General features: G+C 32.8%; 1 protein-coding gene across 1 annotated transcript; it reads left to right on the forward strand.

The window, feature by feature from the left end:
- Positions 1–691: 691 nt before the first annotated feature.
- Positions 692–5,221, forward strand: LOC134684025 (tyrosinase-like protein 2). The gene is made up of 4 exons (XM_063543319.1): positions 692–738; positions 1,876–2,199; positions 3,465–3,577; positions 3,959–5,221. The coding sequence occupies exons 2-4, from the start codon at positions 1,882–1,884 to the stop codon at positions 5,211–5,213; spliced, it is 1,686 nt and encodes a 561-aa protein (XP_063399389.1). The 5' UTR covers positions 692–738; positions 1,876–1,881; the 3' UTR covers positions 5,214–5,221.
- The last annotated feature ends 14,946 nt before the right edge of the window (positions 5,222–20,167 follow it).

Here is a 20,167-nt window from a genome sequence, read left to right on the forward strand (position 1 = left end):
AAAACTTCATTCAAAATGCTTTTTATGATATCATATATCAGACATTCAAATCAACTTCTATTTCTATGCTTTAAAATTTTTTGCCACCGACCAATTTTCTATTAAACCTAACCACTAATCGGATCCCACCAAAGCCTTTCTTCTCACAACCATTTCACCAAAACTTTTCCACTATCCCATACCTCACAGAAACCTTCAGATGATCCCCATTTCAACAAATCCTCTCCAATAAAAAGCCATCCAGCCAAAACGTGTTCACTTACAATAGCTTATATAAAGGCCATTGATCTTTAATACGTTGTTTGTAAGTTTGCTGGTTTTTTTCTTCCATTAAATATCTCACATATTGCAATAAATTCAGCTCTTTTTTTTCTTTTTTCATCAATCTTATACATGTACGTTTGAAAAGAATGCTTAAAAGGAACAAATCTTCCCATTGCTATGTATTTTTCATTATATTAAATCTAAACTGCTAACTACAACCTTCCTTGAATTGTATTAACAAGTAGAAAACAACCATTATTACTTTACCTTACTCTGTTTTTGATTGTTTTTGACATTTGATTTTAACATGTAGCATATTGATCGGTCAAGATGTTTCATCTCTAACGTTCAAAATTACATCTTAAATATTTTTGACGTATTTTTCCATTGTATATGTAGTGTTGTATGCATAAAAGGTGATGTAAGATTATGTAAATGGATTATTGTACATTTCACCTCAGCTTGGAATGAAAGGTACATGTTTTATAATGACGTCATACTTAATAATTTTAAAATTTTACAATTTAAGGGACAAATTACCATACGAGTATTAATGTACTTGTATATTCATTTTTTTTACCGAGTGCATTGTGCGGTGCAATATAAGAACTCATTGTGTATATGACAAAAAAGAAGTTAATGTAAAGCATTTGTTTGACGGCGAAAATATGTGTGAATCAGAAATGATATGCAAGGAGTAAATTAAAGGCAGACAAACAGTAAATAATCTATGAGTATTCTAATAAGGCACTCATTTGAACAAAAATTAATAAGATTATAAGGATTATTGGTTCCTATTTAATCACCACAAATGATTCAATACTAAATTCAACTCAGGAAGAGATGTACTATGTGGAATGAAAATAATGCAATGATGAATTTGTTTTTAATGTGTGATGGAGTTCTGTTCTGGCGCATTGCATTGCACGTCGGTCGTTCTATTCAAAGTTTAAAACGTACATCAACGTACATCAAAAAAAACAGTTAGAATTTTGCATATAATGATAATCTACAGTAACAGTTACAGAAATCATAGAAAATTTGTTAGTTTTTATAAGACTTTATGAATAGAAGAAAACTCTTTGGATTAGTAACCAAACCTGTTTGCATTTATCATGGTGTTTTGATAAATTATGTTTTAATTTGAACTGAACAAATATTTCTGACTGAAGAGATAGCTCAAACAGTTACATACCCTGAGGAATACACACATAACAAGAAGAAAACAAATGCAGATATAGACAAACCATTTCTCAAGTGTTCTTGTGGCCACACTGAAAAAAAATGTCCACTCACCACTCAATAAAAATGCAAAACTGTGACGTGAAATGAGTATTGTACATTCTTAAAATTATACTTACGCCTACAATTCTTTTTTTTTTTTTTATCTATAAGTAAGAATAATTTTTTTTACTAAATGCTCGTACACATATATTTAAACATATTCGACCTGCGATTTTGATATCTTTGACATTACAAATATATTTGTTTCAAGAGTAGAATCGACTAATATCTGTTCGTTTGTTCGATTGTTGTCTCTTTGACATATTTTCAATTTCAATTCTCAATTGTAGAATTAGGCTGAATAAACTGCATTTTCATATTTTCTAGATATCAATGAAGCCTACATTACAACTACTGCTATTGTTCCTATGGCATTCCGTATTATTATCAGTCTGCAATGTCATAACTGACCAGTATCCGGCTTTGGTTTCCGAATGTAGGGATCGTGACTCACAAAAGCAATATAAGTGTATACTGTCAAATCTTAACAAAGCAGATTGGTCACGTGACGATGCAGCTGGCTTAAAACTGAGATTACGACAAGACTTTTACTGGCATCCAACAAAAAGGATACGACGAGAATGTAGAGCACTAACGAGAGAAGAATTTAAAGAAATGGTTGATGCCATAAACGCTTTAAAGAAAGATAAAGTAAGCTGTTTTAGAAGAAACATTACTAAAAAGTTTAAGTGTAACTTTTAATATTTTCTGTTCGTTTTGGAAATATTTGGAATTTAAATAAATAAAAAGATTCACTCTGTGAAAAAAGTTGATTTTTTTAAATTAGACTTAAATCATTTAGTTTTTAAAATATAAGATGGATATACATATTATATATATATATAATCATATCTTTAAGAAATTGAACTAAATGCATTTAGCAATCTATAAAAAAAAGTAGGTCTAAATATTTAAAAACCAGACCTATTTATAAAAAATAAAAATCGACGACTATGTTTATCTTTCTATACTAAGAAAAAGGTTAAGATGGTATTGTCTTGCTAGTTCAGTAAACTTAGTACTTCTTAACATTTAAGAAAACATGGAAAATATGGAATGTTTTTTTTGTATAATTAAAAGTAAAATAATTGACACCAAAAATCTATTAAACATGTAAATGCACTCTACTTCCTATGGAAATCCATTAATCATGGTTATATTATTGGTAGACTATATTTTCATAACATGGCAATCCAAAGGGTACGTATTGCCTTGTACAAAAACCCTAGCATGACTGTGCAACATTGAAACTATATCTCTTCCAGTGCAGTTGTCTTTTTGTTTGAACGGACCCGCAACGAAGTTGTCGGTGCCATATAGTTTTACCCTTGTCCGAAATTCCGTAATTCCGTCATTTCGCAACAAGCCATTACACGGATATTTTTTCTAAAAGCCTACATATATTGGACTGATTTTTAGTATTTGAGTTAATCATGATGAATTACAGATCAAGTTTAACTTTCGTTCAGCTCCGCATATTTTTATCGAAATAACGGGCTTTGGACTTTGATAAATAGTTGAAAATCACAGTTATACGGATTTTTTTTTCTAAACGGTTTCAGATATTTGGATGATTTTTGGTATTTGAGTTACTCATGATGAGTTACAGATCAAGTTTAAGTTTTGTTCCGCTCTGCTTATTTTAGCTGTAATTTATGGCAATGAACTATGTGAAATTTTTGAAAATCACAGTTATACGGACCTTTTTTCTAAATGCTTTCAGACATTGGGCTGATTTTTGGTATTTGAGCTAACCATCATGAGTTACAGGTCAAGTCGAAGTTTCGTTCCGCTTCACTATTTTTTTTCTCACCAGAATTAAGGGTTTACAACTTTGAAAATTATTGAAAATCACAGTTATATTGACATTTGATATACGCCTCCAAATAATCTTGTAATGTTGGTTTTATTTGTAGAGTATGTCTCCGAATGTGTATGACTTCGTTGCTGATTACCATACAAACGAAGCAGTAAATTCAGTTCACTTTGGTTCAAACTTTTTTGGCTGGCATAAAATGTATATTTTAAAGTAAGTATGTACAAAATTGTTCATTTGAAGTCGGTAATGTAGATTAAATAAATACACTCATCATAGATACAAGGATTTTGTATTTGCACCAGACGCTTGTTTCCTCTACAAAAGACTCATCAGTGACGCTCGAATAATGTATTGTTATTTCATATCTGTCTTGTTCGTTATAATATAAAATAGATCATAAAATGTCTTCCAATTTAATTTTTTTTGTATGAATGACTATTCTGTTGGCCTCCTTTTCGGGATCCTCTATTTTGTCTTCAACTGACATATTAATATAAACACTGTTTTCTGATGTCTCATTGATCTATCTCATTTTGACGAATTATGGTAAACAATTATACAATTTGTATTCATTTATCAATGAAATTTCAGATTTGAAGAGCTTCTTCGAAAAGTAAACCCAAATGTAACTTTATGCTACTGGGATTCAAGATTAGACCATCATATGAAAAACCCGAAAAAATCCTTGATGTTTACATCAGAGTTTTTTGGTGACGCTAGAGGTCCCATCAAAACAGGACCTTTTGCACGTTGGAAAACAATAAGAAATAAACCTCTCGTCCGAGACTTAGGAAGAGAAGGAAATCCCATTTCTTATAAAGATATAGAAACCGTATTATCAAAAAAACACCATGTCCAAATAACGAACCCGACATCGGATCCTAACAGTCAAGTCGAAATGATGCATAATATGGTCCATGCCTTCGTCGGTGGTCAAATGAATGATTTCAATACTAGTTCTCAAGATCCGTTTTTCTGGATTCATCATGCCTTCATTGACGCAGTTTGGACCGTTTTTTGTCGGCAGTTACGTCATCGTAACATCGATCCACAAGATGATTACGTCATCGTCGATAACAAAATGCACAGACCCGAGAGATATATGGATCATCTATTTCCAATGAAGAATATAGATGGTTATAGCGATTACTTTGCCAATAACATCTATTCTTATGGTGATTTTGCAAAATGTCCTACTTGTTTGAACTCTCCATATCTAAAATGTGACTATGCATCAAACAAATGTGTAGGCATCGAGATTCACGAACCACGTAGAAGGGTGGAGACGCCCCCAGAAAGAATAAAAACAAACCATTTATCTACACCTCAGAATGATTTCACCGTACTGGCAGGAGATGATAAAGACTGGGTCTATATCCCGGTTAAAATTATTGTTCGGAATGCTCTCGAAAAATCCATTAAGAAAAATGTTATCGGCGGATGTGAATATTTAGGAGCCGGATATGATGATTTATGTTCAAAGTCTGTAGCCATAGTTCAATCCAATGGAATAACGTACCACGGGACATATAGAAATTATATTGTAAACGATGCTTCTGTTCCTCAGTGGGTATACGCATATGTTGGAGTTAAAGATCCAGGAACAGGGTCGAGTCAGGCTTTCATCAGTGTTACCGACAAAAACCACCAGCCATGTGATGCATTTTGTCTTGATCTAAAAGCGAAAAAGTATCGGTCATGTCCAGGAGTAATTTCCGTAACAAATAAGAAACCAAGGATGTACTATGACACCCTTAAGGAAGCAGAGGAAAATGGATATCCATTTAATCCTTTAGAGGCGGATACTCTTGATCCGAGAATTAAAATGGCGTTCCTTTGCTATTAAATCTGATGGAAGGCATGAATTTTGTTTTAATTTACATTTGATTTCCGTTAAACATCAAGAAAACCAGTATTAGTTTCCTTAATCATGTTACTAGTAATTGGCATGCGATTGAAAGAAAAAATATCAAATACTAAACTTGTCGTCTAAAAATCATATAGAATGAAATTCAAAACAGTGTGGCTGTGGCCATTGATTGACACATTAAATTCATCCGTTGACTAGAACAATTTAGGTGAACGTTTGTATGGAACGAGAACTGCTCACTATGCATTTTCAAAAGACTCTTAAACTATGGGGTCACCAAAGGTTCTCAACACCTAAATAAAGTGATTCGAAAAATTAATCAGAAATAACACGATGTTTTGATTTATATTAATTATATAAATCAAAACATAAAGATTATTCCTATTTAATTTTTGGAATTATTTTATAATTAAAGGCGTTTAGAAACCTTTGGTGTCTATCGTAGGTACGTCGTAAACAGTAGTCGTTACAGACAAACGTTCACGTAAATTGTCCCAGTCAATAGATGAATTGAATCTGTCAATCAATAGCCACAGCCACACTGTTTTGAATTTCATTCTATGATTAACATTAGGGAATACTCGAAACACTTCATCACTTGTAAGTTCATCATCACAAATTGTTTGACCGATACGGTTTGTTTGTGTTTCAACACACAAGCGATATGATTTTGTAAGCTTTGCTCCGTAGATACCAACATAGTTGTCTGATCAGCATATCTTCCGATTAAGTGATATTTTTAGACTATGGTTAATCATCTCAACGAAATTAATATTCTGGCTTGAGTCGGTACGGCGAAAGTGAGAAAAACAATCGAGTTGAGATGATCAATGCTAATTTGTTTATCGTTATTTTACCTTTGATGACATTGACAATGCCACGTGCCCCCCGCTGAGAAAGGTAATTATCAGTCAGCAAGATTAATGGAAAATTTTGTAAAATAGCGATAATCTTGATTATGTCATTTAAAATGATTATAGATTTGTAAAGTAGATGATACAAGCGTAAGAGGAGACGACTACCCTGTCGACACGCCAGGCAATGCTCCCTTTTGAAGTTTCCAGGATTCCCTAAGTGTTATTTTTGTTAAGTTGAATTATATTTTGTAAATCGATTCATGCGATTTGAACCAAACTAAGCCGCTATCACCTCAATTTATACTGCAGGTTTGAAAATTAGTCTTTAAAAACTTAAGCATTTTGATCACATCGTTCGTTATATAGTAGCATGTTCTACCGGAGAGATGGTAATCATGGGTTATAACTGGATATCCCCGAACTAAAGACATAAAATATGGCTTTACTGCATCTAAATACACAGCATTAAAGAGTCAAATCAAATACTGGTCTCATCGGAGTCGGTATAAAAGAGGGACAATAGATATCAAAGGGACAGTCAAACTCATAAATCGAAAATAAACTGACAACGCCATGGCTAAAAATGAAAAAGACAAACAGACAAACAATAGTACACATGACACAACATCGAAAACTAAAGAATAAACAACACGAACCCCACTAAAACTAGGGGTGATTTCGGGTGCTCTGGGAGGGTAAGGAGATTCTGCTCCACATGTGGCAGCCATCGTGTTGCTTATATGATAACAAATCCGGTAAATAGTCTAATTCGGTAGGTCACATTCATGAAAAGGAAGGGGATTGTAGTTACGACTTAAATTTTCATGACCAAAATATAGGTTCCTTGCTTCGATCGCAACCCAAATACAATAAAAAAAAATGGCTATTTCTATAACACATCCATCGCTGGAAGAAGACATTGCTTAGTTGTTAAACTTGTGTCAGATTCAGCTGTCAACAACAAAGAAATATCTTTAAAATAAACCTTCTTCGCCTCGCATATATATGGAAATAAGGAAATTGAGCACGGTGCACTGTTCATTGTATACTTTATAGCCGACGAAATATATTGACTAAACCACACTTTAAGGGCATTTTTGACTAATCGAGCTGAGAACCTATTATTTCGAAAAAAAACCCAGAATATTGGCATTTACATGTAGCAGTTACATATGCAGGGATTTGTCATAGTATAAAAAATACTATGTACCGTAAAATAACACTATAGGAATTATTTTCTGAGACAAATGCCTAACAGATACTCTCGGTTCATACTTAAATCATGTAAGTATAAAGTGTTGCAATTTGCAATTTGCAATACAACTTATTAAAATAAACTACTTTAAAAAAAAATGTAAATATTAGAAGTTTAAAAAAGTAAACCTACTGTGCAGGAGTCAAAACTCAATTTCGACCAATAAACGTCAGGACCATTAAGTAAACATACTGTTTGGTTGTTCTTTGTGTATGTGTTGATGACAATCCAGATTTTGGATTTTTATATCAATAAAATCTTATATCTCTTATACTACTTTGACAAAAATATAGTACTTTTTATGCTGTTATTTAATATATAAATGTACCAAAACCTCTGCTTTGGTGAAACGTTTGCTGAAAGCTGTCTATTTAATAGGGCTATGACGAGCCAACATGCATTGCAATGATTTTGTTTTAATATATTTCTATCGACATAGGTTACTAAGGTAATCAGAATGCAAGCAGTTAAGATAGACGACTAACGGAATGTCGCAGTCACACGTCTATTGACCATTCACATTGTTGACTTTCACTTGACTGCAAATGTAGCTGTTCATCTCAATTTAAAGAAAATATACATATATATTAATGTGCGTAGAAAATAAAGGATTGATTTTTATAATATCTATGAAGTCAAATTAAAGTTTAATAGAATTGAAATATTAGCTTATATAAATCGAAGGTACTGCGATTAGTTTTATTTTATGTTCCTAATTAATATATTGTAAAAAAAGACGTGCAGTATTCGTGAACAACGTCGCGTGCAAAACATTCAGAACACGTATGTAAAACAATATCTCAAGTGCGAAGACTGTACAAAACACAAATTTTTTAAGGTTATCTAGGGTCAGCATTGTACTACTGTGCATGTGTAGGTTACATCAGACTATCGGTGCTTTAGATATGAAAAACATTAAATCGTCAGGCAATTTGGTTAACATTTGTTATTTAGTCACATTAACTATATTTGGTATTAAGATTGATCAAAATAGGGAACTATATTTTAGTGCGAATAAATCGATGAAAAATTATTATGTCCCACACCAGCGGACCTTTTATCCACCTGCGTTACGTAATGTCTGCATGTCCTACATACATTCCGGTGATGGACCTTTCTATTGTATTTATTGTTTAATTTTTTTCTGTGTTGAAAATGTATCCAATATTTGCCACTGGACGTTTGGCAAACAATTATAATCAACCACTTACGAAACAAGAGATGTACGATAACATTATGCATGATAACCAATCTATGAAGTCATCTATATTCAACCAAATGACACTCAGTATTTCGGTAATGATTGCATACAACAAATTAAACTTTGCTGGATATATGATAAACCTTGTCAACAACCCAAATAATAAGTTCCTTGAATTGAAAATAAAATATGCAGTGTTACATTTTGTAACTACAAGTACAATGAAAAAGTTGAGTTAATTTTTGGAAGGAATCATTATGGTGAAGATCCTCAAACACGACCAATTTTCTTGAATTTGCTACTCTAAAAGTAATGTCACTTCGGGCGACCCAAAAGGAAAAACCCATCCTCGAGCCATAATTGATTTTTTCAATATTTTTTCAACACACTTATACACACTTTTAATTTCAATCCGCAAAGGTTATTTTTCTTCAAAATGAATGATTGCCCATGTTACTTCAATAATATGTGATTACATAGATATAGGAAGATGTGGTGTGAGTGCCAATGAGACAACTCTCCATCCAAATAACGATTTAAAAAGTAAAACATTATAGGTTAAAGTACGGCCTTCAACACGGAGCCTTGGCTCACACCGAACAACAAGCTATAAAGGGCCCCAAAATTACTAGTGTAAAACCATTCAAACGGGAAAACCAACGGTCTAATCTATATAAACAAAACGAGAAACGAGAAACACGTATATATCATATTACATAAACAAACGACAACTACTGTTGGACATGAACATGTACATGTATATAGAATAAAAATGACTTTAAAGTCGTTCCCCTTTTAATAATATTTGCGAATGAAATATGTCATAAGATGCTATAATTAAGGTTTGGTGACGTCATTTTGGTATTTTGAATTAAAAAAACTAAGTAACTTTGTAATAACAAACAAAATCTGAAGAAGTTTTTTTTTTCACTGGTAAATAATAAGGTTGTTCGAAAGAGGCTTCAATTCATTGGGGTTATTCTACAAGGTATACAAGGGTTGTTCGTTGGATGAGACAGTTTGGAAGAGTTATTCGTCGCTCCTGACAATTTTTGATAAGACATCCAAATAAAACTATGAGACGTGATTCCGTATTAGCCAATGAAGAAATTACTATATAATGTATGGTATACTGGTATAATAATATATATATATTATATGATGTTAAACAATGGACAACGGGAAACAACTCTATAATTTCATCTTTAGATGAGACATTGTTATTGTAAATACAAAGACACTCGAATAAAAATATAATCAGATACAACTCAATAAATTCAAAGCAGGTCAAAATAAAAGGGGCAAACTGTGGGGCAGACAACGATTACTATCCTTAATTTTACGATATCTAAAATATTAAAAAAAAGAAACAGGGAAATGTTATAATGTTATCAAAATGTTGTTGATATTAATATGCTCTGAATGTAATAACGAATCTGTATTTAGAGCTGTCAAAGTTTGATAGATTCCATGTAAATTCGACAAAAATTTAACAACATACCACATGAAACTAAATGCTCAGGATGTAAACAACGATCGCAATACAGTGTATATTTCGGAAAACTATGGTTAATGTTTGACAAAAAAAAAAAAAAACATAAAAAACTCATGAGGACAATTTTACCAAAGTAATTATAATGTTAGTCTAATATTTTAGACCGATTTTACTGCAGATTTATAATAAATAGCATGAATACCATTACAATGTATATCACATACTTTTAGACGTTCTAAATAGTGTTATCAAATTCAAATCAAGAAATATGTTACTAGACCATGAATAATTTGTTTTGCATTTATAATATCTATAACCAATTATCATTAACGTTTCAAAGACAGCTGTGCATCTTCGATATGGATTGTGTGTTTTAATGTAATATATTATTTTCTCTTTTCTCTTAGTACATTTTTCTTTTGTTTTTTAATTTGTAAGAAACGAAATTTAGTGACAGCAGCTGACAAGACTGTTAAAACTTAACATCAAAGACAAAATAGGTTTGTAAGAAAAGCGGGCTGTCTAAGGGTAGGTTTTATTTTGATATTTTAGTAAGAACATGTACATGTATGTCTTCGTCCGTTTTTTGTAAATTGTTAGCTTAAACAAAACACAAATGCGGGCACTGTAAGCCACACAATTACATGCTTGAAACGCTTCAAATGTATTCTTTCCTTGCAAATAGATATAATATAAATAACACACAGCTGAGAGGGTTATAAAGCAGATTGGTGCCCCTCGAAAAAGCATTGTCAACCATTGACAATGTTTTTTCGGGGTAACAATACGCTCAATCACACTCTCAGCTATGTGTTATTTAATTTATTATACTCAATGTCCTATCATTATGGTCTTTTACATATTAATTTTATTTCAGAAGTATTTTATGACATCACGTGCATTGTCACCCGCTCAGCTATGTGATATAGTAAATGGCACCCTCGTATTACCCAATCAAAATATAGCATTTTAACGTGAAGTATAATGATTCACCGCGGTTGACAATGTTTTCTCGGGGTACATTGCAACAATCTGCTCTATCACCCTCTCAGCTACATGTAAGTGTTATTTATATAATGTGGTATGAGCGATAGTAAGACAACTCTTCATCCAAGTGACAATTAATAAAAAGTAAACCATTATAGTTTAAAAGTTAAACACAACCTTTAACACGGAGCCTTGGCTCACACCGAACAGCAAGACCCCCAAAAGACTAGTGTAAAAACATTCAAACAGGAAATCATCGGTCTGCTTTATTACAGATATATATACATGTATGCATAGAAAAAAATAGTATTCTTTTGTATTCAATGGCAGATAGAGGAAGTCAACTTAAAAAATGTTTACGAATAACTGCAGTGTATATATTTAGAATATAGTGTTTGAACAATTGGAAAATGTTCTTAAGAATTATTCGAAAAAAAGTTCAAAATGTCAAAGACTTGATTTAAAATCAGGATATGTTATTGATACTATCAACAAACTCCGTAATAAAACGGCATTCTCAATTTGACTTCATTTTTTTAAAAGAGAATGATAAAATAATAGTATAAAAAAAGAAAAAAAGAATTGTCCTGGTTTTTATTATAAAAAATGGTAAATTAAGAAAATGTTGGTAATGTCGCCTATGAGGGGAAAATACCACCGGTTTTCCTATAATGACACAAACAAGGACTAGACTTCACCACATAAACGACATTGCGTTGTCAGAATGGAGACAGAAATAACTGCTGGCGGCATCCTTTTTGTTTCCTCTATAACGGACGACGAGTAACGCATGATTTTTATATGCGAGTATTAATTACCTAGATATTATCAGACATATGAATTCAAATTATATTAAACCTACACAGTATAGTGTTATTTTATGTTAATCCATTTTCAGAAACTCATTTCTGGAATCATGAATTATGCCCTTAAGTTATAATTGCAGCAGGTTTGTTGGTCGGGGAAACCAGAGTGGCAGGAAAGAAACACTGAACTTTGGTAGAAAAAAACCACAATCGTATAGTGTAAGCGTGTCGTACGCTCCTGCCACGTGAGTTGTACGAAGCCACAACCTCAGTGCTGAAGGCTAGTGATAAAGAACTTTTAAAATCAACCGCCCATTTTCCCTTTAAGATTTATTTCATTCAAATATACGTCCAACGTATTGAAGTCCAGCGACCGATATTATAGTACCAAAACATGTACACATGAATTCTACATCAGCTTTTAACAAGCTATCCGTTTACGAACAAGCGTTTGACAATGATGGTTTCTACTGTCTTGTGTTTTACTTTCACAGCTATCCTGTTTCCTACTTTTTTACATTATCTTTTGACAAGAAATAACAAAAAAAGATTTCATCTATTTGAAATATTCATTTTAGCTTGCAATGATTTTCATCCTGTTGCTCTTACTCATCTGTGATGAATGCGTAAATGTTGTCAATTGTGATGTCGTAAATTCTGGACTACCAGACGACCTTTCGATATGTCACGTGAAAAATAAAACAGCTCAGTATAAGTGCATACGAGAGAAATTCAATTATAGTGATTGGATTGCTGATGAGGGAAACGAGATTCACTTGCGAATCAGAGAAGATTTTTATTGGCACCCAGTGAAACGTATAAGACGTGAATGCCGAGCTATTCCAAAAGATGAAAGAGAGGCTCTTTTTGCAGCGTTTAATGCCTTAAAGCAAGATACAGTGAGTATATATCATTGTTGTTGGGTCTTTTTTTGTTGTTGCCATTAAACGATACATTTTTTTAAACTCTTTTAAAATATAAGCATTATCTGCCACCACTCACATTTTTCAGAGAGCTGTCTAAGTTTGACTAACTTGCAAAAACGAGAAGAATTTAGATATATCGGGAATGGTTACAAATGTATCCCTGAAGTTTGTTATGACGCTTAATGGGCTATCATAGCGTGTTATTTTCATTAAACAAGCATACACCTTATCGCATTTAGTCCAATCCGGGAAAAAAATTTTTAGTAACTTAGACAACTTCCTGTTTGGTTAAAGTGTCGCAAAAAACAAAAGTAATCTACTGGGTTTTAAATATCGGACATATATTTTCAGTTCAATACAATTGTTATCACATTAACTAATGTCACGCGCATGCAACTAGAAACCATGCATAATTATCTAACAATAAAAACAGGAATTGATTTAATATCGAGTGAATCTGCTTTTATCTGACGGAAACGGCCGAACGTGCAACGATTAACTTGTTTTATTTTCTATGAAATTAAAAAGTTTGTAGACCACTTCCAAAATTATAAACAAAACATATTTTTTTTTGATGATAATATGTTTTAGGGAAGACAAAGACGTAAAGTTAAAGTACATGTATGCCTTTGTTCTTGTATGTCTTTTTTTCTTTCAGAGTCTTTCACCAAACGTATATGACAATTTTGCTAACATGCACACCAAGCGCATGGTATATTCTGTCCACTATGGTCCAAACTTCCCTGGATGGCACAGGTTTTTTATTTTGAAGTAAGACAATCAATTCCAATAAAAACTTTGTATCTGTTTGCATGGCTATACAGCCCTCCGAGCTAGTACAATATGAATCTTAAATGGGATCTATAAAATATAAAAGTTTCTCACAGAAGGTAACCAAAGAAGGTAACCAAAGATTTTGCGACGATGCAAATATTAAACTTTCCAATATAAATACATATCTTTAACCAACGAATTCAAATAGCAAAAGATATGCAATTAATACATGTATACTTTTACTAAGCTTCATGTAAATTATTTAACAATGAAATACATTAAATATGAAAGGAGTAGGTCCAGTTAGTCCCCTTTTTGCCCCCAAAATATAGCAGTTTTAAATTTTTTTTAAAATGTTAACTTTTAGTTATACATTGGACAGTAGAATGCGTCTGCTACATACATATTGACAATGCAATGCACATATATCGGATACTAGCACCACAAAGTCATGCTAAATTACTGAAATCTTCACAACTATAGCATTTTAGTTAGATTTTAGACGGTTTTCGTGTAAAACGAAAGTGGCCGCATTCGTCAAATAGTACACCCAACGGCTGACGGGGGAACAAACCTTGAGGCAATACACAATGATAGTCATTCTTTTATCGGAGGACAAATTTATTATTAATAATTTTGAAACTAGTTCTGAGGAACCATTTTTCTGAATTCATCATCCTTTTATTGACTCCATTTGGGAATTATTAAACTCCCGTACTTAAGCAATTGTTGTAGTATAGGAAAGTAAATAAGGTAATGAGGGAGAACATTGATAGAACAATAAGAACTAGGGGATTTGAAAGGGGGTGGGCGCGTAATGCATCTGAATTAATTGTATAAACCACAACAATATTTTCCCGATACAAATGCAATTAATTTTCTCTTTATTAATCATTTCTTTCAGATTTGAAGAATTACTCAGAAAAGTTAACCCAAATATTACTTTGTGCTATTGGCAAAGCTCATTAGACGCAATAGGAGGAATCGCGAGGAAATCAAGAATGTTTACTGAAGACTTCATGGGAAACGGAAATGGAAAAGTGATCAACGGACCGTTTGCCAACTGGAAAACAATCCTAAAAAAACCCTTGGTTCGACATTTTGGCAAAGATGGTGATCTAATATATCCGTATCAAATTAGAAACATTTTGAAAAAACAAACCCATCGTCAAATAGTACACCCAACGGCTGACAGGGGAACAAACCTTGAGGCAATACACAATAATGTTCATTCTTTTATCGGAGGACAAATGAATAATTTTGAAACGAGTTCTCAGGAACCATTTTTCTGGATTCATCATCCTTTTATTGACTCCATTTGGGAATTATTTTGCACACAATTAAAGAATCGCACCAAACACCCGCAGGACGATTTCGTCATATCCAAAAGTAAAATGCACAACCCTTATGATCACATGGATCGATTTTTTCCATTAAGACAAATTGATGGGTATAGTGAATACTTTACAAAGCATATTTATGAATACGAAAAATACCCGGCATGCCCTGCTTGTTCAAATTCTCTATATCTAGAATGTGATATGAAACATAATAGATGTCAAGCCATTCCGGTAGGGAAAAAACTAAGAAAAGTTGAAAACCAACAAAAATGGATAGAAACAAATCATTTATCTTCACCACAACATACTATTTCAGTGATATCAAACAACGGAACAATGGACGACTGGGTATTTGTTCCAATCAAAATAATCTATCAGAATGCTATCAATAGAAATATTAGATACACTAACATTTCTGGATGTGAATATCAAGATAACAGTACAGATCTATGTGAACAAACCGTTGCAATTGTCCAATCCAATGGAATAACATATCGAGGAAGCTATAAAAATTACATTGTAAATGATGTAGGTATCCCTATGTGGAGTTACGCATTTGTTGGCGTCAGGAATCCAAAGCTCGGCACAAGTCAGGCATATGTAAGCGTTACAGACAAACAGGGGGAACCGTGTCTTCCGTACTTTTTATCCGACAGCGACAGTAAATACAGGTCTTTTTCCGGAAGTATATCAGTAAATGATGCTGATCCAAAGATTTACGTCAATTCCGTAGGCGAGAAAGAGTTGAAAGACTTTGTATTTGATCCACTTGCAACAGATTTAGTAGATGAGCGCATCAAGGTCTTATTTCGCTGTTATTGAAACTGTATAAACACTGGTGTTAGTTACACCGATCTTTTATTATTTAAATTGAAGATGGATTATTTGGCCTTTTTACTTTTTTGTGATTCGAGCGTCACTGGTGAGTCTTTTGTAGACGAAACGCGCGTCTGGCACAAATACAAATGCCATCTTGGTATCTAAGATGAGCTTATTTTATGAGAAGTCATTTTATGAATTTAGTGCGTTATTAGTTCTTTTCTGGATTAACCCTAATAGATCTAAGAAATGTTTAAGGTGGTACCTAACACTACAGGGAGATAACTCTGTAAAATCAGCTTAAAGTTTTAATTACGTTGTGTTGTTATGGGAATATTAAGCTTTTTAACGATCAATATTAGTGTTTGTCAAACTGCTATATATTAACCAGTATAATTTTCCTAACAAAATGGTTGGTTTAAATTTTGATTTTTTTTTATATTTTTGTCAAAGGGTCAAAGTGAATACTTTTCAATTTTATGAAAATAAAACGAGCCAAATTAATTTTTTGTGAATGTGTTGGGTACCACCTTAACCTCATAAATTGAAAATGAGGGATGTATAAATATACAGGAACCTTAAAATCTATATTTTAGACATGTTAAATTTATCCCTACCGCAGGTTTCCGAATGTCCCAAGTCCGGAGTCTTTTAATACCCGTAACGTTGTTATGTACATGACGTCGTAGAAAAACACTTTAAAAAAAAAAATAATCTGTAAAAAGACTATAATGATAGGACATTCAGTATGATCAATTAGATAACATATAGCTGAAAGGGTGATAGAGCAAAGTGGTACCTCTCGAGAAAGCATTGTCAACCTTGGCTTCGCCGCGGTTGACAATGTTTTCTCGGCGTAACAATCTGCTCTATCACCCTCTTAGCTATGTGTTATTTAGATATGGATAAACTGACATTTAACAGAAAGCTGCTTTACCTTTACATTAGATTATACAGGGAAGTCAAAATCTGGTTCTTGCTCCGAAAAATAACAATACTACACTTGCTATTCCAACTAGTGCTTTAACCCCTGTTATCTGCAAAAATTAAAACAGGAATATTTCAAGCAAGTTCTTCCCTTATAATATATATACATATATGAATGAAGTACTACATGTACAACATGTATAATTAAAAAAACATCAAACTATAACAACTGTTATCACAAACCTTAAAATGCTACAGGCTATGATAAAAAAAAAGAGAAGATGTTGTATGATTGCCAATAATTGCTTCACGCTTCACAAGAGACCTTATGACGTATAAATTTGCAACTAAAAATCACCGTATGGCCTTTACCATGTTTACCAATGAGCAAAGCCCGTACCGTTTAGTCACCTATAAAACATTCCAAACGAAGAAACTAACGGCCTATACACACGAGTTCTTTTAAGAAGTTTTTGATACATTTAGTCAATTAATCAATAAATTATTGATTTGTGTTTAACCCTGTAAAATTTAGCATATTGTGTTTTTACCTAAACATGATTAACCCTAATTTTACTTATGTAAGACATTTTATACATTTATTTAATAACATAACGTGTGTTTCTGAATGAGCAGGAACTATGTTACTTGCCTTAACAGTTCTTTATCTTCCCATTAAGCATCAAACCACTATCAAATAAACCATGAAAAGAAACGCAATATTTGTATGTGATATAACAACAACTGGATATACACGCCATATACAGGTGCTTTCTCATGCATGCATAATTCAAAACAGCTGCAATTGTTTGCACATTTCCTTAATCAAATATATGGTGTTTTGTAGTTGTCATTTGTTGATGTGGTTCACAAATCTTTCTCGTTTCTCATTTACATGAAGATTAAACCATTGGTTTTCCCGTTAGAATCGTCTGACACTAGTCATTTGTTGGGGCCCTTTATAGCTTGCTATTCAATGTGAATCGTCCTTATGTTTTTTTCCGTACTGATCCCCATTGTCAAATGAGTTATGAATAAAGCCTGACTTTATCTGTTGTATTATATGTTTCAATGTTGATTGGATTTACCTTAAGAATATTAAAATCATTAAAGAAGCCAGCATAAGGAGTTGGTATTCATAGGAATGCCGATTGTTTATTGAAACATACACAACAGACATATGTTCAATGAATTTATTAAGCATATTAATAATGTTAGTTTCAGAGTAAAGTGTTACTGATCCGTCGCTTATCCATGATACTTGTATCCAATTGGATAACTTTCGTAAAAAAACCAGAACCAATATACTACTTCCAAATAATGGAATATATGTGTTGTAAAAAGTAACATCACAAAAAATATCGAACTCTGAGGAAAATTCAAAACGGAAAGTCCTTAATCAATTGACTGAATCAAAACTCAAACAGGTCAAACAAATGGTAAGCATTGACACTGGACCGTGAATTTAAGGTCAATATCATATGTAAGCCTGACATGCACCTTTCAAGGTGGAGTGGTTTTAGATGGATATTTGTCTTTCTCAGTCTTTAGTTTTCGATGTTGTGATTTGTGTACTTTACATTGATGATATGATTCCAGAATTCAAGAAAGGTGTGCCAATTACGGCCAAGGCAATGTTTCTCAGTGTCAGCAAAACAGTAAAATCAAAAAAATATTGAACTCATAGGAAAATTTAAAACGGAAAGTCTCTAGTCAAAATGCAAAATCAAAATTATATATAATACACCAAACGAGGGGACAACAACTGTCATATTCCTGACTCGGTACAAGCATTTTCTCAGGTTGGAAAAGGTGTATTTTACCTGGTTGTATAGCTAGTCAAACCTTTCACTTGTATGACACTAGTATCACATTTATGATAATAGCAACGATGCGTGAACAAAAGAAACATACTATATAGGTAAACACCAATTCAGGAGCCTCTGGCCTTTGTTAGTCTTGTATTATTTTAACTTTTAGTTTCTTGTGTACAATTTGGAGTTTAGTATGGTGTTCATTATCACCTAACTAGTATATATTTGTGTAGGGGCCAGCTGAAGGACGCCTCCGTGTACGGGAATTTATCGTTGCATTAAAGACCTGTTGGTGACCTTCTTCTATTGTCTGCTCTATGGTTGGGTTGTCGTCTCTTTGACACATTCCCCATGTTCATTCTAAATTATATGTTTTACAGAGTTTGTCTTTAGTGCCGTGTGGAGTGCCTACTCGTGCTTCAGGTTTATGCTCTTATAATAAACTAGATTATGGAGTGTGTGTCCGAGCGAGAACATCTCTAGTTTATTACTTTAGGAATAGTTATTAAAAAGTAGTACTTCAATATTTAGCCCCATTCTACTATATAGTCAGACGACAGTTGATACCCGGATATACCCTATCTTTTTTCGGGTAATTAATACGGATATCGTTTGACATTTTTAGCCGAACAGATTTATCATTTTTACATAACTTAATTCATTGTAGGCTGGTTCATATTCTGGACGCCAGTCTTTGGTCCTTTCTAATATAATTCACAAACAAAAAACAAATGTGAAGCTTAGAAATGGAAAAGTATTAAATACTAAACTTGTTCAAAATGTATCTACACGTCTCAATCTTCATAATCGCTTATCTAAAAATACGACCATCGCTAACATGTTTAACAATAAAAATCGTGATTACCCTTCTATCGATAAGTGTCATGCCAAAAAATTATTTACATGTCCCCGTCTTTCCACCAACAATACAGTAAGGTCCACACTTAATGGCCGCACATTTTCTTTAAAATTTGAAACTGATATAACTTGAAAAACAAACAGTATTATTTATTTACTCACATGAAACAAACTCAGTACGTAGGTGAAACTGGACGATATTTATCTAAACGCACTGAAGAACTTCTGTATCGTTTTAAAAGACCCAATAAATTCAAAAGTATCATTTATCAACACCTTAAGAAACACAATCATCCTTTTGAATGTTAAGCAGTTCAACCTTTGGAAGTAGTAAATAAGCAGCCTGGTGAATCTCATTCAAAGTTTGTACGATCACGGAAAATAATTGAATTAAATTGGATTTAAAAATTACAGACAGTCTACACTCTCGGTTTTAATGATAATATCATGGGAATTGGCAATATATCAAGAACCGATTGTATTAACATTTTGGATATTGTTTCTAAAACTGTTCGAAAAAAACGGTAGAAAAAATCGCATTCAAAGAAAATTTCGGACCAATCATATGTATATTTCGGAACTCATTTCTATTTCAAAAACAACAGCAGACATTATCTGTCAATAAATCTCTGTTTATTACCGATGAATAAGTTAAACAAAATTTTAGAGGGGTTGCAACACAATTTCATATAGCAGTCCTGAGTACGAAATCGTTCAAACTATAATGACATTCCTAAAATTGATCATAAAACACATTTTATTAAAATGAAGCATGAACCAAAAACAATGAAAGTCCCAACTTTGTATTGGCTTCCGAAGCTACACAAAACACCTTAAACATATAAATTTATTTCGTCTTCAAGCCATTGTT

The sequence above is a fragment of the Mytilus trossulus genome, chromosome 9 (assembly GCF_036588685.1).
Source record: "Mytilus trossulus isolate FHL-02 chromosome 9, PNRI_Mtr1.1.1.hap1, whole genome shotgun sequence".
NCBI lineage: Eukaryota > Metazoa > Mollusca > Bivalvia > Mytilida > Mytilidae > Mytilus > Mytilus trossulus.